This window comes from Leptonychotes weddellii, chromosome 15, assembly GCF_054177405.1.
Source record: "Leptonychotes weddellii isolate Sample4059 chromosome 15, ASM5417740v2, whole genome shotgun sequence".
NCBI lineage: Eukaryota > Metazoa > Chordata > Mammalia > Carnivora > Phocidae > Leptonychotes > Leptonychotes weddellii.
Window position 1 is genome coordinate 42,011,894 of NC_138383.1, and position 26,745 is coordinate 42,038,638.

Here is a 26,745-nt window from a genome sequence, read left to right on the forward strand (position 1 = left end):
AATCCCCGCGCGACCCGCGGCTGCGCACGCGCCCGCCGCCACCGGGACGTGACTCGTGGAACGTCCACTCCGGGCGGCGGGGAGGCGGCGGGGGTTGGGGGCAGGGAGGTGCCCCCTCAACGAGTCCAGCTTCTGCGGCCGTCGCCGTCTGGACTTAGAGCTGAGACCCGGTGCTTTCGACCCCGCAGTTTGAGAAGTTTCTGCTGGTTTCAGAAGTTTCCTAAACAGTCTGAGGGCTTTTCTCCGTTGGCGTCCACATTCGGGCACTTCCATAGCCACCCATTCACCCTTCAGGGGTCCTCGACGCCCTCCACGCAGTTAATTAAGTGACGGACGCAGTAACCAAGGCGACCGCTTGATTGACAGGCATGAATGCGAACCAACTTCCGGAAGCTCCCGTCTGGGCCCGCCCGGCGCGTGGCCGGTGACCCAATGAAAGAACTAGAAACGCCAAAGGGGGCGGTGACGGGGCAGCCTAGGTTGTGGCGGTTCCCCGGTGGTTGCGCGTTGAGGGCTGAGGCGTTTTCGAGCATTTGGACGATGCCGTGACGCAGCATCGCGATAGCGTTGACAGCGTGAGCGCACCCCTGTGGAGGGAGCCTTTCGGTCGCGGAGGTGGCGCGTCAAGGAGACAGGTTGCTATTTGAGGGTGCTCCCTCGGAGCCCTTCATTGAGTGGGGGAGGGGCGGCGGACGCCGAGCGGTCCCCGTCTGCGCTTGCGCGGGCGCCTCCGCTGACCCGGCCTACACGCACGCGCATGCCCGCTGCGCGCAGAGCCGCGGTGGCCGGCGGCATTGCGCGTGCGCGCTGAGGAGCCCGCTGAGGAGCGGCGCTGGCGGACGTCGGGCGAACGGCCCGTGACGTCGTGAGGAGCGCTTTAAAGTGCGGGCTGGGCCGGGCGTCTGAGGGTCTGGCTGGGAGTCGGGTCGGTCTTCTGTAGCGGCCCTTCGCGGCATGAGGCGCTGCCGGCGCCCTTGCTCCGTGGGACGTGGAGAAGGTGGAGGAGGAGGAAGCCCTGTTGCCGCCACCGCTGCATGACCCGCCGCCCCTGAGGCCCGACCCCGCGCCCGTTCCCTCGACGCCCCCCCCCGCCGTGTCCCCCGGTCTCGCATGGGGGCCTGGCGCTGAGGAACCCCATTTCTCCGGGGGCGCCGGGGCGCGTCCTCCGAGAGCCATGCCCGGCCGCCCCTCCCGCCCCGGAGGACCCTAGAGCAGCGTCGTGGGGGCCATGGCGGCCGCCAGCGGTTACACGGACCTGCGTGAGAAGCTCAAGTCCATGACGTCCCGGGATAACTATAAGGCGGGCAGTCGAGAGGCAGCGGCCGCCGCCGCCGCAGCCGTAGCCGCCGCCGCCGCTGCCGCCGCCGCCGCCGAGCCTTACCCGGTGTCGGGGGCTAAGCGCAAGTACCAGGAGGACTCGGACCCCGAGCGCAGCGACTACGAGGAGCAGCAGCTGCAGAAGGAAGAGGAGGCGCGCAAGGTGAAGAGCGGCATTCGCCAGATGCGTCTCTTCAGCCAGGACGAGTGCGCCAAGATCGAGGCCCGCATCGACGAGGTGGTGTCTCGCGCCGAGAAGGGCCTGTACAACGAGCACACGGTGGACCGGGCCCCGCTGCGCAACAAGTACTTCTTCGGCGAGGGCTACACGTACGGCGCCCAGCTGCAGAAGCGCGGGCCTGGCCAGGAGCGCCTCTACCCGCCGGGCGATGTGGACGAGATCCCCGAGTGGGTGCACCAGCTGGTGATCCAGAAGCTGGTGGAGCACCGCGTCATCCCCGAGGGCTTCGTCAACAGCGCCGTCATCAACGACTATCAGCCCGGCGGCTGCATCGTGTCTCACGTGGACCCCATCCACATCTTCGAGCGCCCCATCGTGTCCGTGTCCTTCTTCAGCGACTCCGCGCTCTGCTTCGGCTGCAAGTTCCAGTTCAAGCCTATCCGGGTGTCGGAACCTGTGCTTTCTCTGCCGGTGCGCCGGGGAAGCGTGACTGTGCTCAGGTAACCCACCTGGGAGGAGGGGGCGCCCCTGCATCCTGCTGCCTTAGCTGCCCACCCTCACCCAGGAGGCGGCAGCAAGTAGGAGCTCGCGCTGTGCAGTTCTGACCCATTATGCTGGTTTCGGTGGGGGGAGGGGGAAAGGGGTCTGTGTTTAAAACACGTGTAGTAAGAAAGTAGGGAGGGGTCAGGGAACCAATCTAGAATTTTGTATCCCGAGGGCAGGTTTGGCGTGATCACACGCGCTTGACTAAGAATTGATACAAAGGCATCTTTCTAGAAGGCTGAGATTTTAGGAGTCTGTTTCTGTGTGTGATTTTAGCAAGTCACTTTTCCGTTTCTGGGTCTCTGTTTCCAAATCTGTGTTTTTAAAAAAGTAAGTTGAACTCTTATCTGAGAGTCTTTCCAACTCAGCCATTTTCGTGTTTTTGTTTGTTTTTTTATTTTATTTAAAAAAAAAATTTTTTTTTTTTAAAGATTTTATTTATTTATTTGACAGAGAGAGACACAGCGAGAGAGGGAACACAAGCAGGGGGAGTGGGAGAGGGAGAAGCAGGCTCCCGGTAGAGCAGGGAGCCCGATGCGGGACTCGATCCCAGTACCCTGGGATCATGACCCGAGCCGAAGGCAGTCGCTTAACCAACTGAGCCACCCAGGCGCCCTTTGTTTGTTTTTTTAAACGGAAGACGTGTAAGGATTTCTTAACTGAGAAAATATGGAGGAAGGTCCCTGAGAGTATTTAATAGATACGCATTCTCTCTTCCCAACACTTCCCAGGGAGTGACTTCCCTGGAATTGAACAGATTAGTGGTTGAGGCAGAAATAGAGTGTAGCGGACTCTGAAAATTCAGCCCCTGTTGGCTACAGAAGAGCCTCTTGGCCCTTTGTAAGAATGTGTTACCTGTTACCAGGGCCATATGAAACCAAATAAAGCAGATCTTTTTACCTGGTATTTGGCTTTGTAGTTGCATCAGCCGCAGAATTTAGGTTCTTGGCCTGTTTTGGGTCCCAGATCCTGCTGAGAATTCGCTCAGTACCCTGGCCCCCGAGAAGATTTTCTGCTGAAACACATTTGTTTATATGAAGTAGAAAACTTATTAGGAGGCTGCCTCCTTCCAGCCCTAGAACAAGTAACCTAGCACTGTACTTCAGTAATCTTCAAAACCTCTTAGGAGCTCTAGAATGCAGCTGCACAGAGCGGCTTGCTTGACCACCGAGTTCTAGTATAGGATCAGAACATGCTGAGTTTTTGTGAACAGCTTAACCTCTGAAGTCCATGCCATGGGCCCTGGTCCTGGGGAGAAGCGGGTTCCTTAATATGAACTCTCGTAATATGAGGCAGGTCATCGATCTCATTTGAGTTTAACAGCTAAGGCTGCTTCTGTATCTGGGAGTGGCAGCAGAGCCTTGTGATATCACAAGGTCTTGGGAAGTCAGTGGTAGCCAAAACAGTACTTTGGCTTCCTTATGCATCCGAAACTTAGACGGCCACTTATCTGTCAGGTGCCCCTTTGTCATTTGGGCTTCCAAGCTTACCCTCGGATCTAAGTGGTGCTCCCAGATGGAGGTTGTAGTAGAGTCCTTTAAGATGGGATTTCCAGGGCAGACCCTCACAAGTGGCTTGCTGTGTAAGGCACTTTGGTGTCTGACTTCGTTGAAGGGCTCTTGATCCTAAAAGGATCTCACACAAAGGCCGTTTAGTCTCTTAAAGGGAATATTAATTTTCCACATAGTCACAGGTCTATAAGGTTGTCATGAGGAGGTCTCGCAGTGGTTGGGTGTGTAATGGGTGATCATAAGAGGCAGTTTGTGACTTTGAGGCTTTCCCTCCCACCAGCGTGCGCACACACCCCCTACCTCCCCCATCCGCCACCTCGCCGTGTTGAAGAGCAGAAGTTTCAAGTTCATAAAATGCAGGTCTGTTAGTGATCAACAGGATTGCATCATCAGGAAAATTCTCTTCATCTTTTCCTTGCAGTAGTACAGTCCTAAAGCTTTCCCAGTTCTTTCCAACTCCTGGATTCTGACTTGGCTGTGGAGTTAATGTGGGAGGCTCAGCCGTGTCCTGAAAAAGTGCTGCCCTAGGCTTTGACTCTAGCTTGGCTGTCATTTGCTTTGGGACTTTGTGGGCATTCTCTGAGCTCGCTTTCCCATCTGTAAAGTGGGGGTGATGCCAACTTCCAAAACCTGTTAGAGCTAATGGTGGTGATTTGGTGTTTTATACAGAGCCTGGCACGGGGTCGGCGCTTAAATGGGTATTTGTTTTCATACACAACCCATTTAATGATCCCTTGATCTCTTGTTGGGGAAAGGGCTAGGGATTTGATGGAGCATGCATGGTGGCTCTTCCCTTCATAGAGTTCACAGCCTAGTGGAAGCCACAGATGGTTACAGCCCAGGAAAATAACTGCAGGAATACTTTGAAGGTGGGGGGACCCTTTTTGGAGTGTTAGAAATTTTTAGGAGGAAATAAGGTAGAACTTGAAGGGTGACTAGAAGTTAGCCAGGCAACGAAGTTAGCAGTGAGAACACAGAAGCTTTGGTGGCAGTAGCAGTGAGTAGCCATAGGTAAGGGGGGGTGGGGGGTGGCAGGTAGATGCTGACTTGAGGCTGATGGAATTCGTTTTTAGTTCTCAGATTCAACCTGGACCTGAAGTAGAGATTCTGGCGAGGCATGCCATGGAAAAGCACTAGATCAGATCTTATCCGTAGTAGTACTATTGACATTTTGGGCTGGCTGATTCTTTGTTTTGTAAGGGCTGTTCTGTGCATTGTAGAATGTTTAGCAGCATCCCTGGTCTTTGTCCACTAAATAGCAGTTTCACCTTTATGGTGACCAAAAATGTGTCCAAATATTGCCAGATATCCCAGGGCGGGGCTGCAAAAATCATTCCAGTGAAGAGCCACTGCTCTAGGGTTCTGGATGCCCCCACTAATTTTAATCTTCTAGCCCCTGCTCACTTAGTACCCTCAGTTTACTTCGTATGCAGGTGGGTGAACACCTGCCTGTTAGTAGTGCCTCTCTTTAAGTGCTGCTTGGATTCTTCCCCAAGCTGGTCAGAGGGGATGCTTTCTTTCACTTACCGGTACGTATCCCAGCCCGGAAGTGATGAGCTGTAAATTTGCAGATCGGAAGACCAGGGCTGGTGAAAATAGTGGTTCTCTGAAGGTGGGGAGGGTTTTTAGTAATTCTCATGTGACTCAGACATCAGTTGTCAGCAGTGGAGTCTATACCCGTTCCAAGGCTAGATGGCAGGAATGCTGTTTTATATTTAATAGTGGTCAGTGTAGACATTAGTATGTGGCAAACATTGACTCAGCAGTATCCAAATGTGGGCATTTAGAGCAGTGCCTCACAGACCCTTCTGGAAGTGCTTTAAAGGTCTTTCCAAATCCAGTGTTTTTTCTTGTTGTTGTGTTTGTAACCTTCCCATGTTGAGCCCAGTTGGTCCCCTCTTAATGCTGTAGTCCAGGGAAATAAGTATCTTTTTACCTTCCCTTCATATTCCTTCTTTCCACATTCCTTCTGTTCTCTGTAGGGTGACTGGGCAGATTAAAACACATTTTAGTTGGATTAATTAGAATAATTACCTCAAGAGTAATTGCTTACTTGCTGCTCCTTTTAATCACTGCTACGTGGTCTGTGGTTGTGGTGGCCACATGCCCAGAGACCCAGGCCTTAGCCACCTGTCTGGAAATGACTGTTACTACCCAGCCATGGGACACGCAGAGGTGAGCGCAGCCTGTAACTTCTAGGTAATAACTGGTACTGGGTGGAGTGGGCATCTCTGTCCGTTCTGGGTTAAGGGCTGATCTTGTTCAGCTGTTTGAAAGCAAAATTTAGCTTTCTGGCTTAAAATAGTTGGGAAAGTAGGGCAGATAGGTCCTGGGCCACATCTCTTGTGTGCAGTCTTCTGATTCCATGGGAGGGGGAGGAACCTCAGGATGAAGTCAGGGCTGTGCGTTCTCGGGAGGAGCTCTGGGCCAAGGGGATTGACTGGACTGGGTTCTGCCAGGCCTAACAAGAAGGCAGAAGCAGCAAAGGGAAGGAAGCTAGCAGGTGAACCATGGTCTTAATCATGACGCTCAGAGCAAGCAGAAAGTAAATAGGCCATACAAATTTCAGAGCTGGCTGGCCATTTTTGCCTGGGCAGTTGGTGTGCAGCCATCACTGAGATACTGTGCTAGCCCTCTGGGGGCACGGGCTCATCTTTGCAGACTTCTTCCTTGGGGGTGGTGGGTATTGAATGTCCTTTCCTCAGGCTAGCGAGGTCCTCAGGATAGATTGGACCTTGTCACCAAAAAATACAGATGGGCTTTTCTCTCTACTCATTAGCTATCCCCTCTCCCAACCAAAAAAACAAAAACCAGTATAACATAGATACTGAAATCAAGAGTTTGATAAGAGGGGTGCCGGGGTGGCTCAGTCGGTTAAGCGACTGCCTTTGGCTCAGGTCATGATCCCAGGGTGCTGGGATTGAGTCCCACATCTGGCTTCTTGCTCAGCGGGGATCCTGCTTCTCCCTCTCCCGCTACCTGCTACTCCTGCTTGTGCTCTCTCTGTCAAATAAATAAAAACTCTTAAAAAAAAAAAGTTTGATTAGGGTTCCAGTGTCACCACTTTAGATGTTTGGCCTTGGGTAAGTAACTTAATCTCTCTGGGCCTTAGTTTTCCTCCGCAAAATGGGCTATTGATGGCATAGAGTTGTTATCAAAGATGGAATTTCTTTCACACTGTTGAATGCTTGAAGTTTAGGTAAAAGAGGTCTCTGGAGATGAGCTGCTTTCTGTGCTTAGCTACTCTCTAATTATACCTTGATGTGTAGAGAATTGGGACCTGGAACAGGTTGACCTTCCTTCTGTATTCATAAAGTCCCAGGACTTCTCATGAAGTTAGGCCGTGTGTCATCTTGGAAGGTTGGGTCTAATGAGTGTGAGCTCACAGTCCCACCCCTGTGCCCAGGTGGCTGGCCTGCTGTTCCCCAAAGCCTAAGTTTCTTAGTCCTGTAGGCCCATTAGAGGCATGAGGCAGGCTCATGGGGGCTGCCCAGAGCAGGTAGCTGTAGCTGAAGGGAGGCTGTTAGGCAGTCTTGGTGATCTTGGCCGGTCCCTCCACCTCTGGTTCTGTTCTGTCCTGGGCAGGGCACAGAGTGGATGGGGAATGGTGGCTGTCTTGGAAATGTGCCTTAACACTGTCTCCAAGACTATCTCCTAGAGGAGAGATGTACAGTCCTGCACAGTCCCTTAGAGTTTTTCAGACTCTTCATTTAACCTGCACCTAATCCTCTGAGGAAGGATTTGCTTTGAGATCTGTTTTGTAGATGTAGAAACAACAGTTAAGCTCAACACACATTTCATTTAGTGTCCACTGAATGCAGAGATGAATAGCCTTTGCAGCACTTTGTCTTGCAGGGAAAACACAATTTCCACAAGGCCAAACATAGTAGTAGAGGGGGGTGGGTGGGTGGGTGGTGTGGGGGAAACCCAGCCTGGGGGATTTGAGGAAAGCTTCCCTGGGGAGAAGAAAGACTCTTAAGAGTCACTGAAAGCCGTAGTGCTAGTGGGTGACAGAGCCAGGTCTGTCACTCTTGATGTTTGTGGCGTGCTGGTCACTGCTACGTGGGGTGGGGGGGACTTGAAAGGACTCAGCCCAGGCAGGGAGCAGGAGGCTGACCAGCATGAAGTATTTCCTCTTCTCCCTTCCCTGTGAAAACAAAGAGCAGGAGGCACTGGAACTTTTCTTCATGCCAAGGGTAGGGCTGGACCCAGGGCATATTAAGTTTCAAGCTGGCAGACTGTGACTTTCAGACAGTTTCTCTTGTAGTAAGTAGGTTTCTTAGCAGTAAATAATCCTCTGTGGTCTCTGCTGGAGATTTTCTGTTGAAGTTTAGCCAGAAGAGCTTCCCTTGGCCAGGACTTAGAGCCTCCTGCTCCCAGAGAAGCCTGAGATACTGAGGAGGGGTCAGTGGGCTATGTCACAGCTGCCAGGAAGTTCTAGAAGACCAGTACTAATGAGCTGTTCAAGTGTGTTCAGTGCCACGGCCATTTCTGGGGGTCCATGTGGTCTTACCTCCACACTAGTTCTTCTGAGGCCTGGGCTCTGGCAGAATTCTGGAGCCCTTTGGGAGGTGGGGGCAGTTAAGGTTTGACAGACGTCTGGGTTTATTCTTTCTTTTTTTTTTTTTTTTCTTAAGATTTTATTTATTCATTTGACAGAGATAGACACAGCGAGAGAGGGAACACAAGCAGGGGGAGTGGGAGAGGGAGAAGCAGGCCTCCCGCAGAGCGAGGAGCCCAATGCGGGGCTCGATCCCAGGACTCTGAGATCATGACCTGAGCTGAAGGCAGACGCTTAACGACTGAGACACCCAGGCGCCCCTGGGTTTATTCTTTCTGCATTAAGGGAAGTGGTTCCTTGTTGAAGATGGGAGGTGAGGGCGGAGTCATTTGACATAGCCATGTCAAATCGATTAATACTTGTAACAGTAGGAAAGGTTGCCTGGGGCTAGTACTGCAGGTTCAGGCCTTAGAAACGTGCCTTGGGGGGCACCTGGGTGGCTCAGTCGTTGGGCGTCTGCCTTCGGCTCAGGTCTTGATCCCAGGGTCTTGGGATCGAGCCCTGCATCTGGCTCCCTGCTCTGCGGAAAGCCTGCTTCTTCCTCCCCCACTCCCCCTGCTTTGTTCCCTCTCTCGCTGTGTCTGTCCCTGTCAAATAAATAAAATCTTTAAAAAAAAAAAAAAAAAAAGGGCCTTGAATTACCTTTGGGAATTGGACTTAGCTCTTTGGGGGAAGTCCTGTGTTTATACAGGACTGTCTTGCACCCCACACCTGCATTCTCCCATTGTGGAGTGACAAGAGCCTAGAACGAGCTCTGGAATTGGCCCTGGGAATGGGGCCCATGAGGCCTCTTCTGCTGGCAGATGCCTCCAAGAGGAACCCAGATCACATTTCCTTGGCAGGTACTGAACCCAAATCTGTAGCTTGACCCGCGGTGGTCCAGGGCCCTCTGGCTTCTGTCCTGTGCTTAGTAAATGGGAATGCCGTGTCAGACACACTGTATTATTATCTAACTTAATTCTCACAAAAGCCCTACAGGTTCCAGGGGTGCTAACCATGTAGTCATAGAACTCTAATTCTGCCTACAAGGGAAGAGACAGTGTCCCCCTTTTTAAAATCTTATCATTGGTGCACCTGGGTGGCTCAGTAGGTTAAGTGTCTGACTCTTGGTATCAGCTCAGGTCATGATCTCAGGGTTGTGAGATCGAGCTCTGTGTTGGACTCTGCTCAGTGCAGTCTGCTTGGGATTCTATCTGCTGCCCACCCCCCCCCACTCTTGTGCATCCGTGTGTGTGGTGTCTGTCTCTCTCAAATAAATACAAAACCTTATTGTTAGTGGTCATAAAGGAATACGTAAGTTGTGAAGCATAACAAAGTGAACACTCCAAACCTACTACTGTCCTTATTACAGATGAAGAAACAGGTTTAGGCCCCCAGCAAATGACTTCCCTAAGGTCACGACGCTAGTAGGCGACAAAACTCGGGTTCTCACTCAGGTCTCTTCCAACTCAGAGCTCTTATTTCTGTGTGGCATTTCTCACTGTAGGTCTACAGATACGAATACGTGTTATTTGAGAAAAGTTTCTTTGGTCAGTGCTCCATTAAAGAAAAAGATTCTTTTGCTGCAGTAATTCTCAGATCCCTTAATATAGTCATGCTTTTTTAAAGTCTTCAATATTTTCCACATTGATTTGGTTGTGGACGTTTGTCCATAGTCTCTTCTAGGACTGATGTTCCCAGAGAAAACTGAAAACCTCTGGTCTAGGAGCAGCTCAGAGAGGAAATCTTTAAAGATTCTGGAGTTGCCTGGGTGGATCAGTCGGTTAAGGGTCTGCCTTCGGCTCAGGTCATGATCCCAGAGTCCTGGGATTGAGTCCCACATCAGGCTCCTTGCTTGGCAGGGAGCCTGCTTCTCCCTCTGCCTGCCGCTCCCTCTGCTTGCCACTCACCCTGCTTGTGTGTGCGCGCATGCTCGCATGAGTGGTGTGTGTGTCTCTCAGAAATAAAATCTTTTAAAAATGGTAATAAAATAAAGGTTCTGTCTCTCCCAGCATGGCCTCAAATCAGAGGGGTTTCTCTCTTGGACTTCCTATTTTTTATTTGTCTTGCTTCTAGTTCTTGCCCACATTGGGGCAGCCTGGCCATTTTGAGGCGTTCCTCCCAGGCCTGCAGTGTTTCTAACGGTCACATGGGTGTCTTTATAGCTGTCCTTGAGAAGGGAGCTGATGAGCAGCTGTGGAGAGGAAGATTTGTGGTCCAGGGGTGGCCAGGGAAAAGCTGAGCAAGACAAGGCTGAGGTGTTCGCCTCCCACTGCGCCTGTGGCTGAGCCTGTGTCTGGCTGTGTAGAGCCCTGCCTTGGCTCAGTGGAGGAACTTGGGGTGCGAGTACCTCTTGGGTGCCATGCTCCTGGTGAGGGCATGTGAGGAGGCTCAGCATGCTGAGTTTGCTTCCAGAGTTTCAAATCGGAAAGATGTTAGCTGTGAAGAGGACAGTCATCTACCCACATTCATTGGTCTAAGCAGTTTTTTAAATTGTGTAACTTGATGAAAATAAATAGATATTTGAGTGTGATGGGAATTCTTAAAATAGCCCAAACACAGCTGTCTTCAAGATTTTTGGATCCCCCCAAATGGAGGTTTTTGAAGGCTTGTTTTCAAGTAGACAAATTGAACGTTGCAGCCTTAGTTCTCTCGTGACTCAGGGCTGTCAGTGTCTGCCTTGGCTTTCTCTTCGTGCTGAAGGGGGGCGGGGGCAGGGAAGGAAGAAGAGGAGGAGATGCAGTTCTTGTCTTCTTACCAAGGTCTGGCCTCAGTCACTCTGGCTGCCTGCAGAGTGACTAAAGGTGTACCTTCTCGGGGGCCCTGTAAAAGAAGGGCTCTTGGCTTGTGTGGAGAGATTGCTGCTGTGGTTTCTGCCTTCAAGCCTGCCTTTGCCTCATCCCAGGTTTTTCCCTTGAGTGGAGCATCCTAGAGCTTCACAGGTGATTTCCCTTTCCATGTAGATCCTTGAACCTCTCAAAATAACAGGGCAGAGGTGGCCTTAAGACCTGGACCATATTTCTCTCTCTTTACCCTGTAGGAACTTTGGTTGTCTGTTCACTTTCCAAGCTCATATGCTCTGTGTTTATTTTCAGTGGATATGCTGCTGATGAAATCACTCACTGCATACGGCCTCAGGACATCAAGGAGCGCAGAGCGGTCATCATCCTCAGGAAGTAAGTGCCCCGGTGTCTGGCACCTGCAGGACTGTCTGGAGATGTAGGTCTGGATTCCCTTAGAACTTGGCTCCTCTGTATCAATAGCATAGCAGCATGAAGCCTGGGAGAGGAAAAGCCTATCAGGTCTCATACTTTCTGATTTTAATTCTTTGAGGAAAAAGCTGTTTTGTCTTTTCTTCATTGGAAAATTAAGTTCTGTGTCTGTTTAGGGAGTTGGGGGCTGAGCCGAAGCACATGTTCCCAGTGTTTATGGACACAGTCTTGAGACAAGGTTTGGGGACCCCTCTTCCAGACCTTCCCTCCCCCTCTCTCTTTCCCCATCTCTTTGGTTCTGATTTGTCACATGTGATCTTGCTGATTATTTTTAGACTGCGCCTTAGCAGCCTGCTTTAAAAACGCCTGGGTTTTCACTTCTGGGAGGAGCAGGGAATGAGAAGAGGAAACAAAGGTGGGAGGTTAGGCTGCAGTGTTCAGCAGTGGTATAGCTTGTGGCTGTCTCTCCTCACTGGCCAGGGAGTCAGGGATGTACTGACCGACATCACCAGACCTGGCCTCTTCGGCACTTCTGGTTTTCTGCTCATGGAGTGAATGGACAGAGCCAAACAGATGCTGGGTCAAGACAAGCTTGTCTTTAGAGTGGAGTCCCAAGAGGCTAGATGATTGTCCAGGGTCCTATAGATGTCGGGAGAGCAGAACCAGTGCCTGGACCCCTCCCCCCCACCCCTAGGCTGGAACACAATGTCCTATAGCTTGCCCTCTTTTCTTTTTCTTTTTTTTTTTTTTTATTTAAATAAACATTATTTTTAGAATAGCTTTAGATTTACAGAAAACTGTAAAGATAGTACAGTTTCCATGTACTGGGCATACCACTTCCCCGATCTTAATGTCTTAATATTAATATGTTTGTTACAGTTAAGAAAGCAATATTGATACATTATTATTACCTTAAGTCAGTATTTATGCACATTTCCTTAGTCTCTTCTAACATACTTACTCTGTTCCAGGACCCCACATTACGTGTAGTTGTGACAGTTTTTCAGACTTGCCTTATTCATGATAACACTTAAGTGGTCAGGTATTTTGTAGAGTATCTCTCCATTGGAATTTGACATTTTTCTCATGGTTCTACTGGGGTTTGGGGTTTGCGGGAAGAAGACCACAGAGGTAAAGCCCCCTTCTCTTCAGTCCTATCCAGGGCACAGGATTTCTCACTGTTGATGTTGACCATGAACACCTGGCTGAGCTTGTGTTTGTTGGTTACCTTCTGCACTCTAAAGTTACTATTTCCCCTGCCTTAGGAAGGAAGTAGCTGTGTTTGTGGGTTACCTTCTGCAGGCTAACGTTACTCTTTTCCCTGCCTTAGGAGGGAAGTTGCTATGTGCAGCCCACGCATAAGGAGTGGGGAGTCACCACCCAAGTTATTTGGAATTTTTCTACAAAGACATTTTGTTTCTTCTTCTTCATTTGTGTATTTTTCTTTAGTTGTTTACTTAACATCAATATGGATTTATGGGGTATTTGTTTTATGCTCCAGTTATTCCAGCTTTGGCCATTAGGAGTTCTCTCTTCTTTTTTTAAGTACATCCTTATTTTTGGCTTGCCATCTTTTTTTTTTTTTTTTTTTTTTTAAAAGCGTTTTTTGTTTTGTTTTGTTTTGTTTTTTTTTAAGATTTTATTTATTTGCGAGAGAGAGAGAATGAGAGACAGAGAGCATGAGGGGGAGGAGGGTCAGAGGGAGAAGCAGACTCCCTGCCGAGCAGGGAGCCCGATGCGGGACTCGATCCCGGGACTCCAGGATCATGACCTGAGCCGAAGGCAGTCGCTCAACCAACTGAGCCACCCAGGCGCCCCTGGCTTGCCATCTTTTTAACTTCAGTCTGTAACTTGAGCATCTTGGCCTTTTGGGTCCAGAACTCCAAAATTATGTGGTGGATGAAATCTCTTTGGCATGGCTCTGCCACTTTGTCAAGTCAAAACTTGGAGTGTTTGCTGTACCTGCATAGAATGGAAATGCTAGAGACCTGAAGGACAGTCCTGGTGTGCAGGCTGAGCACCAGGCACATGTGGGAGCTGAGACAGGCGTCCATTTAGGAGCTGGCAGCGTCTCACCTCTAGCCTAAGAATATTCCCAGAATTCATCAGAAGAAGGGTTTTTATCTGCTTTTCTACTTTCTTTTCCTGTGGTTCCCAGCACAGGCCAAAACCCAGAACACGGAAGTGATACAGCCCAGAGTGTAGCTCCCTTCTGGCCTCTTCTCCCCAGTCATTTCTTCCTGGGCTATACTGGCACTTCCAACTTAACCAAGGCCAAGTGGCCCACCTAGGCCAGGAGCTTGGAGAGGAGCTCCTAGAGGGATATAAAACCAGAGCAGCAGCTTCCCAGGTGCCCAGCAAGCCTCTCAAAATAGCTTATCCCAGGGAAATCTTGACTGGAGGCACAAATGAAGTGGCCAAAGCTGGAGGAGTGTCAGGTCATTCTTCCAACTATTTCCTTCCTCTTCAATGGTGGCTCCCTTACTTGACTTCCCAGGCTGGCTGGGTCAGATGCTTCTCAGTGGAGCTAGGAGCCTACACTGTTACCCAGGTCCCTCCAGAAGCTCTTTGGCCAGCCAGGCTCTGACCTTGGAGAATGACTGTTGGTAGGTAACTGATGCTGTTTGACCTTTTGACTTGAATGGGCCCAGGAGCCAACCACAGACTGGGCTAGAGAACAGAAGCACAGGGCTTTGGTATGAGGGGGCTGGAGAGGAGTGGGAGGATGGCCCTCAGCCAGTACTGCCCAGCTGTAGGGAGACAACTCAGGTTACCAGATGAGAGGCCCAGGATAAAAGCCCTTGTTGGGCTTTGCCTGTCCATCCAGCCTAGCCTTTTGGCGTTTTCCTTGTTGTCTTGTACTCCACACTTACATTAAAGTACTTGCAGCTCCGAGTGTGATCCATGGACTTGCATCCTTGCAGCAGTGTAGCCTCTGTTGGGAATGTTTTCCCATCTAACATGTTCATCTTACCCTCCACATCCTACCCTGCAAATGACCCACATATGTACAGTGAAAGTTGGTTGACTTAGTTATCCGTCAAGGCTCAGGTGTTGACCGTTTTGACTCGCGAAAAGCATCACACACATACTTGTAGCCTTCTCAGTATACTCCCTCCCCCTTTAGATTGTTATATATAGTGTATATTTGCCATCGTGAATTTCCAAATCTGCATTCTGTGGGGGCGGGGACCCTGTTCGGTCAGGCCCAGCATTGAGGCCTGGCCCAGAGGAGGTATCAGAGGAGGACAGCACAGGTGAATGAGGAGCAGCTCCAGAGTAGCAGTATGGGCTTGCCTTGGAAAAGGACAAGCTGGTGACAGGATGAAAAAGGGAGCATCCTGGCCCAGGCACTGCCCAGACATCAAGGATGTGGCCTTGACAGGTACCTGGCTGACTTGCTTGCTGGTGAGGCTGCATCTAGACGGGTGGAATCTAGGCATTGAGCCTGGCCCTGCTCCTCATAGGCAGAGGGGATGGAGCCAGTCCTGCCTTCTCTTAAGTTTGGATAAAAATTGTACAGGCTGTTGTGGGAGGGCTTGGGTGGCTCTGTCACGAGCTCTGGTCAGTCAGAGCTAGGACTGTCCTTCCAAGCGCCTCATGGGGGGAAATGGGTGGGTGGCCACCAAGTGCTTTTTGATTCAATAGAATGTGGCACCTTTGAATGTGGTTGGTGCTGAGTCTTCATGTGTGTGGCACCATTGTGTCTCAAAGGGAGGACTGGGAGGCTGGGAGTGACCACCTAAGAGTTTCCCTATGAGTGGAATCCTTGGGCTGCAGCTTAGTGTTATAATCTGTTTGGGGTCACAACCAGTAAATGGCTGAGTAAGACCTTGACCCTGGGTCTGCTGGTATGTAACAGGTGGGCATTTTGCATGCCAGAACAACACAAGCAGAGTAAACACTGTCTTAAAAGCACAAAGTGTATCTGCTGGAGCCCAGCAAACAACAACAGCAACAACAAACAAAAATTTAAAAATTAGATCCAGCTTGGTGGGGGTTGGGGGTGGGTTCGGACAGGATTGGTAGATCTGGCTCCTGAGCTGGAAATTGCTGGCCAGGCAGAAATGGTAAGCCCAGGATGCCTGGGTGACTCAGTCGGTTAAGCGTCTGCCTTCGGCTCAGGTCATGATCCCAGGCTTCTGGGATTGAGCCTTGCGTTGGGCTCCCAGCTAAAGTGGGAGTCTGCTTCTCTCTTTCTGCCCCTCCCCATGCTTGTTCTCTCTTTCAATTAAATGATAATTCTTGGGATGCCTGGCTGGCTCAGTCGGTTAAGCGTCTGCCTTCGGCTCAGGTCATGATCCCGGGGTCCTGGGATCGAGTCCCGTATCGGGCTCCTTGCTACTCGGGGAGCCAGCTTCTCCTTCTGCCTCCCGTTCCCCTTGCTTGTGCTTACTCTCTGTCTCTCCGACAAATAAAATCTTAAAAATAATTAAATTAATTAAAAATTCTTAAAACCAAAAAACCGGTAAGCTCAAAGGCTAGAAGGCGTGAAGTGTAGAGGAGCTCTGTAGTTGAGGGGAGGTGTGGGAAGGAAGTCTTGGATCAACTCTTGATCATCAGGAGATGGCTTGTGGGCCTTCAGTTGGCCAGGGCGTTCAATCCCTTGGTCTTCAGGAGGCACCCAGGGCTGCCCTAGGTCTGCCTACAAAATCTTGTATTCCTGCATGGCTAATCTCTCTAGTAGATACAGTGGTTCAAGGCAGTGTTAATAGTCCATTTCTTTGCTTTGGTTAAGTGAGCTCAGCTTAGTGGGTTGAAGCTGGGAAGAGCAGCTAGAGGTTCATTTGCCAAATGTTAACCAAGGCTGGTGTGTGCCAGAAAGCAGTGGGGTGAGGGATTTGCATGAGAGAGACTTTGTAAGAGGCTGAGTTAAATGGCTTATTTGGTCCTTCAGACCAGGGGATTCCAAGGGGTCAGGGGGAGACTGTTCCTGAAAGCAGAGTAACCCAAGTATGAGGCTGTGTTGTGTGTATGAGCAGAGGGTGAGAATGGAGGGTGCATTCTGGGCTTCATCCCTCGGGGGGGCAGGGGTGGCCAGCTCTTGGTTTCCCTGACTCGACCTGAGACATTGCTTCTGTCTCCATGATTCTCGTCCCAAGGATTAGCCTACCTTTGTTTCCTGGTCCAGTGAGTGTGTCCATGTGCATTTACCCTGCACAAGGAATGGGGGAGCAGTAAGACCACCTGGGGATGAAACTGGTTTAAGCTCCTGGCCTGGCTTTGCCCTGTCTTCACTGAAGACAAGTTTGGTTACCTGAGCCCTGTGTTCTCACCTATAAATTGGGGCAGTGGTGGTGCTAGGGATGGTTAAATTCAAGAATGTCGTGCCTGCTTCTCCTAGTTCCTTCCTCCCCATACTTGTTCTCTGAATTTGATGAGTCGGGCAGGGGATGAGGAAGGCTGCTGTCCAGTCGAGGTAAGGTGTGAGTACAGGCACAGCGAGTGAGAGGAAAGCGAAACCTGGAGATAGGTTGTTCACTGGCCCAGGCCAAAGAAAGCAAGCTTGTTGTCTGGCCGCTTGGTGTCATGGAGGATATCAGTACCTTACCAGGCCTGAACGGGGGATTCCTAGGCACCCATGATGCTGGCCCTATTGTCTGGCTATCATCTGTGGAGCTCTGGGTTACAGGTATGTGGTACGACATGTTGGTAATCAGGCTGAACGAGTTGGAGAGGCCCTTGGGGCCTGGTTATCGTGCAGGCCTGGGTATGGAGGTCTTCTGGAAGCCCTGCTAGGACCATGGGCTTGGGGTGCCCTCTCTTTGGGCTATACCCCTCATGTGCTTTTCAGGCTCTCCTGAGACCGGTAGAAGCCTGCTACAGTCAGAACTGTCTTGCAGGCAGCGAGGTGTGATGTTGGAGGGAGTTTGGTGGAAGCTGGGGAGTGGTGTCAGGAGGGGGGTGGGTAACGTTGCAGGAGAGACAACGGTACTGTCTGCGCGTTGTGGGAATCTGACACTCAGGTGCTGGAGCTTAGGCCTGGAGGCCTAGGTCACTCAGTAGATGAGGGGTGCTCAGACAGGCCTGCCGCACTGCTTCTCTGCTCCATCTTGAAAGTCAGGCTTTGCAAGCCAAGGGTGCTTGGTGTGAGGGTGGAGCCAGGAGTTGTGGGATGGTTGGCTCGAGGTGCAGACTGGTTCCTGGTCTGCCTGGACAGCAGTCTGCACTGTTGCAGAACAGAGAGCCCACCTGGGCTTCAGAGGCCATCATGGGATAGTAGCTGTGTGACTTAGGCCAGTGATTTGGTCTCCAGTATAGCATTGCTTCCCATCCTTACAGTGGAAATAATCCTCAGCAGCTTCTCTGGAGGATTAGAGGATTCAGTGAGTGATGAACATGAGGAGAGCTCCTGGGATGGTCAACTCCCTCCCTTCACCCTCAGGTCACATGTTAATGTGTTAATATTAATGCTTAGTCATTCTCCCTTTGTTTTGGCTTCCCCAGGATCTGTGCCCAAACCCTGCTTTGTCCTGGGGGCTGTCCTGACACCGTGGGTGACCTCGCATACCTGGGGTGCCTTGTTGTAATTCCTGGATATTAACTAAGATCTGTGAGGCAGGTGTCTGTTCCTCTTGCCACCTAAGGAGGCCCAGGCCCAGCCCTTAGTGCTAGAACTTCCTGACTTCCAAGTTTATGAATCTGTTTGCTGAACCTTGAGGGGCCTAGCATGCTCCTTGGAAGTTAGCTGCCTTTTAAGAGGGGTGTTCTCAGAAATTAAGCCGTCAGTGGGCACTGGGTTTGGGATCTTGCTCTAGCCTGGCTTCCTGCAGCATGGTAGCTTTTTGGAAGTGGAGGGAGGGCAGGAACTTCTCTAGCTGTTCTGAGATGTACTTGTAACAGCCCCAGGGGATGTGTTAGGAGCACTTTGGGGACCCAGGGCTTATACTGTGCCCCCAAAGTGGGTACAAGAGACAGGGTTTTTAGTAGGGTCACCTCTGTTCATCCCTTCTCTTGAGGGCTGCCTCCTGATGGCAGTGGAACTGTCTCATGCAGAACACCCTTCCCCTCCTTCAGGCAGTTGGAGAGAAGTAGAGCCAGTCCGTGTCCTTGGTCTGTCTAGTCTCAGCTGGTCCCACCTGTCTACCTAGCCTCTCCAGTGGCCCTACCCCCATGATGGGGGGCCACCACTACTGCCCAGGCTGGCTGCTCAAGAAGGGCGGGGGGGTGGAATCCCCTCCAGAGATCAGTGTGTGCCAGCGCTCTGCCTGCGTGGCAGGATGTGCTCAATGTTTTGCAGCCCCAGAAGTGCCTGGGCCACCCAGACTCTCCCTTGGTGGCTGTGCTCTTGGTTCTCTTGCCGTCTGTCAGTCATCTGAGGTAACAACTGCAGGCTGCCAGGTCCTGCCCGCCAGGGCTTCACTGGGGCTGCTTCGTCCTGCCACATTTTTCCTGCCCTGAGTGTGTGCTCCTGGTACCTGTGCGGTCTTAGCATTGGCGTTAGCTCCACCATGCTGGGGGTGGGGGGCGGGTTGCGGCTTTCCTCCATAAGTCTTCACAGCCTTGGAGGCCTCTCAGCCAAGCTTAACAGCTGATGTCTTGATGTCTTACTTAGTCTGCTCTCCCGCCACCTGGACCTCTCAGCCAGGAAGGATTGGGGTGGGGGGATGAGGCCTGGCCTGGTAATGAAGAGGTCCTTGGGCTCCAGTGATTTCTAATTCCCACCCTTGTGTCTGGGTGTTGCTTAGCACCACCTCTTCCTGATAACGCCTCTCAATCCTAGCCTTGAGGGGCGCCTGGGTGGCTCAGTCGGTTAAGTGTGTGCCTTCAGCTCAGGTCATCCTCTCAGGGTCCTGGAATTGTGTCTGGCTTCCTGCTCAGCAGGGAGTCTGCTTCTCTCCCTCCCTCCCCTCTTCCCCTCCCTCCCCTCTTCCCCTCCCCCTCTCAAATAAATCTTTTTTAAAAATATTTTTTTAACTTTTTTTTTTTTTTTAAAGATTTTATTTTTGGGAGAGAGAGAGAGAGAAACAGCAATCGTGAGCAGGGCAAAGGAAGTAGCAGATTCTCTGCCAAGCAGGGAGCCTGATGTGGGGCTCGATCCCAGGACCCTGGAATCATGACCTGAGCCGAAGGCAAATGCTTAACTGGCTGAGCCACCCAGGCACAACCCCCCCCCCGCCAAAAAATCTAAAAACAAACAAAAAAAACTCCTAGCCTTGAAGGACACCATTGGATTTCTAGACCCTTAGAACTCAAAGAGGCCCTAGGACCAGCCACACTTCTTCCTACTTTGCTTAGGTGGAGAAATAGGCCCAGAAAAGGGTGGAAACTAGCTTGGATTCTAAGTGGCACCATTACGGCTGGATCTTCCTTTTGCTGCTAGGGAGGTCCTGGTTCCCTGAGCCTGGAGGGCCCAGAGTGGAGGCCGAGACCGGCAGGCCAGTCTGTACAGCTGACCATTCTGCTTCTGTGGCCATAAGGCCAAAGCAAACAGGCAGGGGAAGTTGCCCTGCTGGTCTGCCCACCACTTTGGGCCTGAGGGTGTTAGTTTGGTTCCCAGCTAGAAGGCGCCCCCTGCTGGGTACATGAGAAAAACCCCTGCCCAGGGTCAGAGCCCTGGGTTACTGCTTGTCAGGCTTGGTTGGAGTCTCACCTGGGCTTAAACCCACGACTTTCTCCCACGACTTCCAGGACCCGTAACCTTTGGGACCTAGTTTTCCCCATCTGTTTACAGCAGGTCAGCCAGTCGGCGAGGGGGGTAGGTAGAGGGACCTGTGAGGTTTGCATGCAGTTGTTACCAAGAATACCATGTGGCTTAGGCCAGGGCAGCTCTCGGATTTCTCTCCTGCTGTCTTCCCTGCAGTGTGCTTATGAGGTTGCTCTGCTCTGACCACAGCACCTTCCTCAGAACCAAGTGACTATTTTGTGCATAGCTGCCTTTGGGAAGGGTGCCTTCAGGGCCTTCTGCCAGATGTGTCCCCATCACTCCCCACCCCAGGCTTCTCTCCTGCCCCTTGCTGCCTCCAGCCTGACTTGTCAGCCTTCTCTGTATCACACAAGAAGCCTCGGGGCTTTGAGGTTTCCCAGGCTAGCTTCCTCCTGGCCTGGCTTCATAAAGGACTCCGATCAATGGCCCTGGACTACCTCCCTGCTCACCTTCTCCCTCTCCCCCGTCCATACTTGCATGTTTTCCCTTTACTGGGCAGTGTGTTCCTTAAAACTCAACGCCTACTGTTCGGTGGGGATTTTGCCTTCAAAAGCCTTTTGGCCTTGACTTGGTTAGCATCCTGTAACCAGCAGAGGCTGCCAGGTGGCTGTGGTGGGATCAGAGCCAAGTGTGTGAATGTTGAGTTGGGCCTGGGCTTTCCTGGCTCTGCCACAGCCTTAGCATTCCCGTGTGAGAGAGTAGGAGAGTCTCTCTTCCCTTTTGTAGGCCTGGACCAGGGGAACCTTCTTTCCTGTCTTGATATTTCAGGAAGGATGAAGGCATCTGCTGGAGTATTATGGGGCCCTCAGTACTCTGGCAGGTGGAATAGAAGCTCCTGGAGAACCTCTGGGCCGAAGTAGGGTGAGTGGGGCTGCTTGTCCAGCTGAGAGAGAGCCCTGGATCTTTCCCCTGGTGCAGCAGATCCCTATCACTAGAGGTCTCCAAATAGAAATGTTCCTGTTCCTACTCCTAAGCCTCAACTTAAGAAGGTGGGTCTTTGCGAGTCAGCCAGACCTAGTTGAACCATGAGGAAACTGAGGCACAGAACAGAGACTGCTGGCTCCCCTCTCCCTGGCCAGAGAATTGGTCTGATGGGGCCCACACCCTCCCCAGAGGCCCACTGGTGACCCCACACATGTTTCCTTTGCAGGACGAGATTAGACGCACCCCGGTTGGAAACAAAGTCCCTGAGCAGCTCTGTGTTACCACCCAGCTATGCTTCAGATCGTCTGTCGGGAAACAACAGAGACCCTGCTCTGAAACCCAAGCGGTCCCATCGCAAGGCAGACCCTGATGCTGCCCACAGGTGCTCAGCTTAGGGACCTTCAGCGAAGGCCAGCAGAGCAGCCCCGTGGCTGCAGGGTACAATGGGTGGGGGAAGCCTGGGGTGGGTGGTTCGGAGCCGGGCCTTGACTACCTTTTCAAGCCTTAATGTCTGCTGCCGGTCAGTGGCATTGGTGGCCATTCCCCCTAACCCGTCGCCAGCTGCCTGCACCCCCAGAGAGCAGGGCTTGAGACGAGATTCTGACAAGTGGGAAGGCTTTATGGGCTTCCTGTGACTTGCCTCGTTCAGTCCACCCAGACAAATACTCTTGTGGGTTATACTTATATGTTAGGAGGGAAGCTCGGGACATGGAAGATAGCAGACCAGGCACTCATTTCAGAAGGGTTGGGGAGGACTTCCGGGAAGTGTTTAAGCTGAGATGAGAAGGATGAGGAAAGCAGTACGTGAAGGCCCATCTGGGCAAGAGGTACTTGGGCTGAAGCTCTGAGGCTGGAAGAGCCTGCTGGTCAGGGGCTAGTGGAGTTCGTGAGCAGATGAGGGGTGGGCAGAGCGCGGGGACGGAAGAGAGGACTGAGAAGTGGAGGTGATGGCAGGACGGTGCAGGGCCTTGAGGCTGTGCTGGGGGTGGGAGGAGCCTCCTGTCCGGCCGCCTTGGCAGTGTCCTGGGGTACTGGACTCAGCCAGGCAGACCCCCCAGGGTAATTGGGAGGTGTTTTAAAGACTAGACGGGGCCATTGCACTTAGTGGGCAAAGAGCTGATGCCAGTACATCCACCATTGCTGCCCCTGCCAGAGAACGGCCGAGCTGGAGTGCGCCGGCCCACGAGTGGTGAGGGACGCTTCCATCCACCCCTTCCCTTGCAGGCCTCGGATCCTGGAAATGGACAAGGAAGAGAACCGGCGTTCAGTGCTGCTGCCCACACACCGTCGGAGGAGTAGCTTCAGCTCCGAGAACTACTGGCGCAAGTCCTACGAGTCTGGGGAGGACTGCTCGGAGGCGGCAGGCAGCCCCGCCCGAAAGGTGAAGATGCGGAGGCACTGAGGCTTGCCGCGCCTCCTGGGAACTCTGGTTAATCCTCACGGAGCTGCCCCCTCCTTCTGTTCATGTCGGTTTTTTTGTTTTGTTTTGTTTTTCTTTGGTTTTTGTTTTTTGTTTTTGTTTTTTTTTTTATCTTTACATTTTTTCCTCGGGTTTGTTGCCTGTTAAGGCTGAAGAACAGCATTGGCTGGGACCTGATTCTCGTGTTCTTGGTTTTCCTACAAAATGGAAAGGCTGTTGGCATCTATAGGGGACAGAAGCTCACGCTGGAGTGGCCAGTAGAGGTGGGGGGGGGTAGCTGTCCTCAAGTGGGGCCGTGTCAGACTGGGTTTATTTAAGAGCAACAAAGCGTTTTGGTTAAGAAAATTCTTGTTTTGCTTTAAATGTAAATCTTCCTCCATGTTGTAAATGAAGTTCAGTCTTCTGCCCCTTCTCCTCCCTCCCCCATGTCTGCGTGCTGGGTTGAGGTCTCATGTTCCTTGTTGGCTCTGCAGGAGGCCTGCTGTCCTCCCACCTCTCACCCATTCTCCAGGCCCTGGAAGCTCACGCAAATACCCTCTTCCTCCTCCAGCAGAGTTGTTCAGGATGACTGGGTGGAGGTTTAAACAGTCCTCTGCCACCCCAAAGTTATTGGCTGAGCCCCTGGGCTTTCTCCACGCCCATTGGCCTGCTTTGCCCACAGGTCCCTGAGCTGCTGAGGGGCTGGCTACAGTGGTCCTGACCTTCCTTGCCAGGAGCACGCCTCTTTGCTGGGTTGCTTCTTTCAAGCATATGCGTGTGATTGTACGGAACAGTTAGACTTACCATGTTGGGGCAGTTTTAGGAATTGTTTCTAGCTAGAGGGACTGGTGTCCTTCCAAGTCTAGCATTTGGGGTATGGAAAATTGTTGTGGTGTGTGGTAGGGTTTTTGTTTTCTTTTGTTTTTGAGTTTTTATTTTTTCCTTTGGTCTCCTGACTTCTTCCTAACCCTTTCCTTTCTCCTACATTGGCCAGCGTGAGCCTTCTCTCCATGTCATCCCCGTAGGAAGGTGCCTGTCTACTCCCTCTGTCTGCCTGTAGCATGCATCCAAGGCCAGAGCTCAGGGCTGCAGACTGGGTTGGCGCCTCCTCTGCTTCAGGGGCGTGGGAGCTGGGGAAGGGGTTTTGAAGAAGTGATAAAAGGAAGAAGATAAAGTTTTTGGCAGTTCCCATCTACTCAGATCCTTGAAGGTTGCAAAGTTTTGATGATCTAGATTCATTAGGAATGTCTCCTTGCCAGCCATGGCCGAGACCCAGGCCTGCTGAGAGCAGAGGCCTTCCCAGTCCCCAGGCTGCCACCACCCCAGGGGGCCTTGTCTTACAGAGGCCCAGGCCTGAGGCTGCAGAAATCTAGGGCAGCCACCATCAAGAAGCCCCTCTCAGGGCCCAGAACTCCTTTGCCAGCGTGGATTCAAGTCAGGACTGCATAACTAAAGCAGTTGCAGTTTTATTTTTTTTTACAGCTTTTTTCCCAAAAAATGATTTGTAGTTGTGTGTGCAGCACTTTGCCCTGATATGTGTGCTCTACAATAAAAACCAAATCTAATATATTTTGAAACAGTTGTCCAATACTGTTATAAGAGAGGACTTGCCTTTGGTGCTTCCTTAATCCCGTTATTTTCTTAACTCTGAACCCAGGCTGGGGAGGCCAGACAGAGTTCATTGCCCACCAGGGAGGCCCTCCCGGGAGATAATAGGGCTGAGGGCCGAAGGTGAACTTGCCCTTTGCCTGCTGTGCTCTCACCCACTCCCAGGAGGATGGACCATGTGTCCAGGTGCCCAGGATGCCATGGGCCTACAGGAGCCAGGATCACACCCTTCTGAGTTTTCGAAGCCCTTCCCCCCGCTGGGCGTGATCAGACAGGCTATGTGCCAGTGAAGGAGGGACAGGGTGAGCAAAGTCAGGGAGAGCCTGGCCTTTGTAAAAGATAAGCAAGTGGTTTTGCTCATTAAACAAATTCTTGAGTTCCTACTATATTCTGGCTGAGCCCTCACTGTGGCTTCATCAGTGAGCAGAAGTCTTCTGGTTCCTGTTTTCAAGATGTGTATACAGAGTTGTGGGGTACAGTTACACGTGTCAGGCAGATGTGTTTGTGTGGACTGGGGTTGGAGCCCAGAGGGTTTTTAGTCCCTCCAGGTCCCAAACCTGGCTGCCAGATTCTGGTCAGCTTGGGTTTGGAGTCTCCCTCATTGACTTCCAGTGCCCAAGCCAGTCTGGCCAATTCTTGCTGTGGAAACCTGGCAGCAAGTCACTTAACTGCCCATTTCAGAGAGGAGAAGAGAGAATCTAGAGGGAGCAAGTGACCGGCTAGGGCTCAGTCCTGGAAATTGGTGACAGGATATGAAGGGCAATGGGGGAGAGCCTACGTACGGTCTGTGGCTAGTTGGGCCTGCGGGGGTAGACTGGATCACGGTTGCCCCCGAGAGGAGACACTGGAGCTGAAAGGGAAGGTAACTTGCTCAAAGTCCTCCAGACTCCATGGCAGAGGGGGGCACCTCCCACTCTGTGCCCAGGCCCCTGACTCAGGCATAGAATGGGGTGCTCCCATGGAGGGCTGGGGAGCTGCAGCTCTACAATAGCTGTGATGGAGTCACACCTGGGCTCTTCCTAGTCCCAAAGAGGCCCTTTGCTCTGCAGGAATGAGAGACCGGAGAGGCTGGGGCAGGGGGCTCCCAGCCCTGGTAGCTTCTGCTGCATCATTGGCTCCAGTCTCTGCCCAGCGGTTCAACAGCACCCCATCTCTGGACTAAACTAATTTTCTGAGTAGTCCCTAAGCCTGCGGGGGTTCTGTACCTGACTCCCGGAATCTGACTCTGCCCCCACCCCAGTCTTGCACACAGTAGGTGCTCTAGCAACATCTGGCACTAGCCCTGCCTTCCTGGGGAGCCCATCCCGTTCCTCCGATCCTATTGGCTGGGGGAAGTTGAGGCCCAAAGTCCCCTTCATTCAAAAATAAGAGTGTCCTACTGTGTGCCAGGCTCTGCGCTGGGTGCTGAGGATACAAGACAGACCAGGTATAGGTCTCTCACACACAGCTGTTATAAATTGTGCCAGCGTAAAAGATGTGTAGCACAGAAATTACGAATAATAAAATACACAGGACACTCTTTGTTATTCAAGTTCTGTATAGCCAAGTGTTCCTCACAGGATGCTTTTGTTGATCTTTTTGATAGATTCTTTTATTTGTAGCCTACCTGTGGTTGTAACTCAACCGTGATATGGCAAATGGAGTTGTATCCCATTGCTGATCATAGTTTTCCAGGGTTCCTGTAACAAATTACCACAAACTTGGCTAAAACATCAGAAATTTATTTTCTCACAGTTTGGAGGTCTGAAATCCAAAATTACGATCGCTGGGCTGAGATCATGATCGAAACCATGCTCCTTCTGGAGGCTCTAGTCCTTGCCTCTGAAAGCTTCTGGTGGCTGTTGACGTTCCTTGATTGTGGCCCCATAACTCCTGTCTCTGCTTCCGTGGCCACATGGCTGCCTCTTCCGTGTGTACCAAGTCCCCTTCTGCTTGTCCCTCATAGGACACTATAGTGATTGGATTTAGGGCCTACCAGGATGATCAAAAATAATCTGCCCATGTAACGATGTTTACTCACATCTGCAAAGTGGAAAAAAATGTTCAAATTCCAAGGATTAGGACCTGAAACCTTTGGGGGTCACTGTTGAGCCTGCTACACTACTCTTTTCTCGATAAGTCTGTCATTAAATCTGGTACATGGCCTACTGATTTCTCATCGTTGGAACAAACTATGTTAATTGGATTGAAATTTCTCAGCCTCAGCACTACTATTAAATTTAATCTGCATTATTTTCTCTACTGATTTCTTAAATCTAGACCTGTGCTGTCCAATATGGCAGCCACTGGACAGTTTGGCTGTTGAACACTTGAAATGTGGCTGGTTTGAATTGAGATGTGCTTTAAGTGTCAAATACACACTAGAATTTGAAGTTAGTATGAAAAAAAAGAATGTAAAATATATCCTTAGTTACTTTATATTGATTACGTGTTGAAATGACAATATTTTGGACATACTGGGTTAAATAAAATACACTTTAATTTCACCTGTTTCCTGTTACTGTTTCAAATCTGGCTACTCACAAATTTGAAATCACGTATGTGGTTTACATTCTGTTTCTATTGGATGGCACTGGTCTAGAAAATCAACAATAAATCCAGCCTGATCGGTGGCGTTTGCTGATTCCTGTGGTGTAAACACTCCCTTGGTGGCTGGCTGAAAGCTGTCAACATAAGGTCACTGAACACAGAGTTGTGAAGAGGGGGACAGAAGCACATGGTTGTACAGGGTCTCCACCCCACAGATACCACAGATGTAAGGAATGAAAGCGTACAGACAGTAGCAAGACGGAACATAGGAAGTGCTTAGTTTTGAACACTACCTTTGTTTTTAACATAATTTTATATAATTTCCAAGAACATT

At 51.2% G+C, this 26,745-nt stretch overlaps 1 protein-coding gene across 1 annotated transcript; it reads left to right on the forward strand.

The window, feature by feature from the left end:
• Positions 1-451: 451 nt before the first annotated feature.
• On the forward strand, positions 452-26,368 carry ALKBH5 (alkB homolog 5, RNA demethylase). Its single transcript, XM_006749670.3, has 4 exons — positions 452-1,998; positions 11,188-11,268; positions 21,102-21,257; positions 22,100-26,368. The coding sequence occupies exons 1-4, from the start codon at positions 1,229-1,231 to the stop codon at positions 22,275-22,277; spliced, it is 1,185 nt and encodes a 394-aa protein (XP_006749733.1). The 5' UTR covers positions 452-1,228; the 3' UTR covers positions 22,278-26,368.
• The last annotated feature ends 377 nt before the right edge of the window (positions 26,369-26,745 follow it).

Excerpts from the sequence above, each read along its gene's own strand:
- ALKBH5 (XM_006749670.3), top strand. The coding sequence starts at position 1,229 with ATGGCGGCCGCCAGCGGTTACACGGACCTGCGTGAGAAGCTCAAGTCC. Across the intron at positions 1,999-11,187 it reads GGAAGCGTGACTGTGCTCAG|TGGATATGCTGCTGATGAAA; the intron begins GTAACCCACCTG and ends GTTTATTTTCAG. Across the intron at positions 11,269-21,101 it reads GCGGTCATCATCCTCAGGAA|GACGAGATTAGACGCACCCC; the intron begins GTAAGTGCCCCG and ends TTTCCTTTGCAG.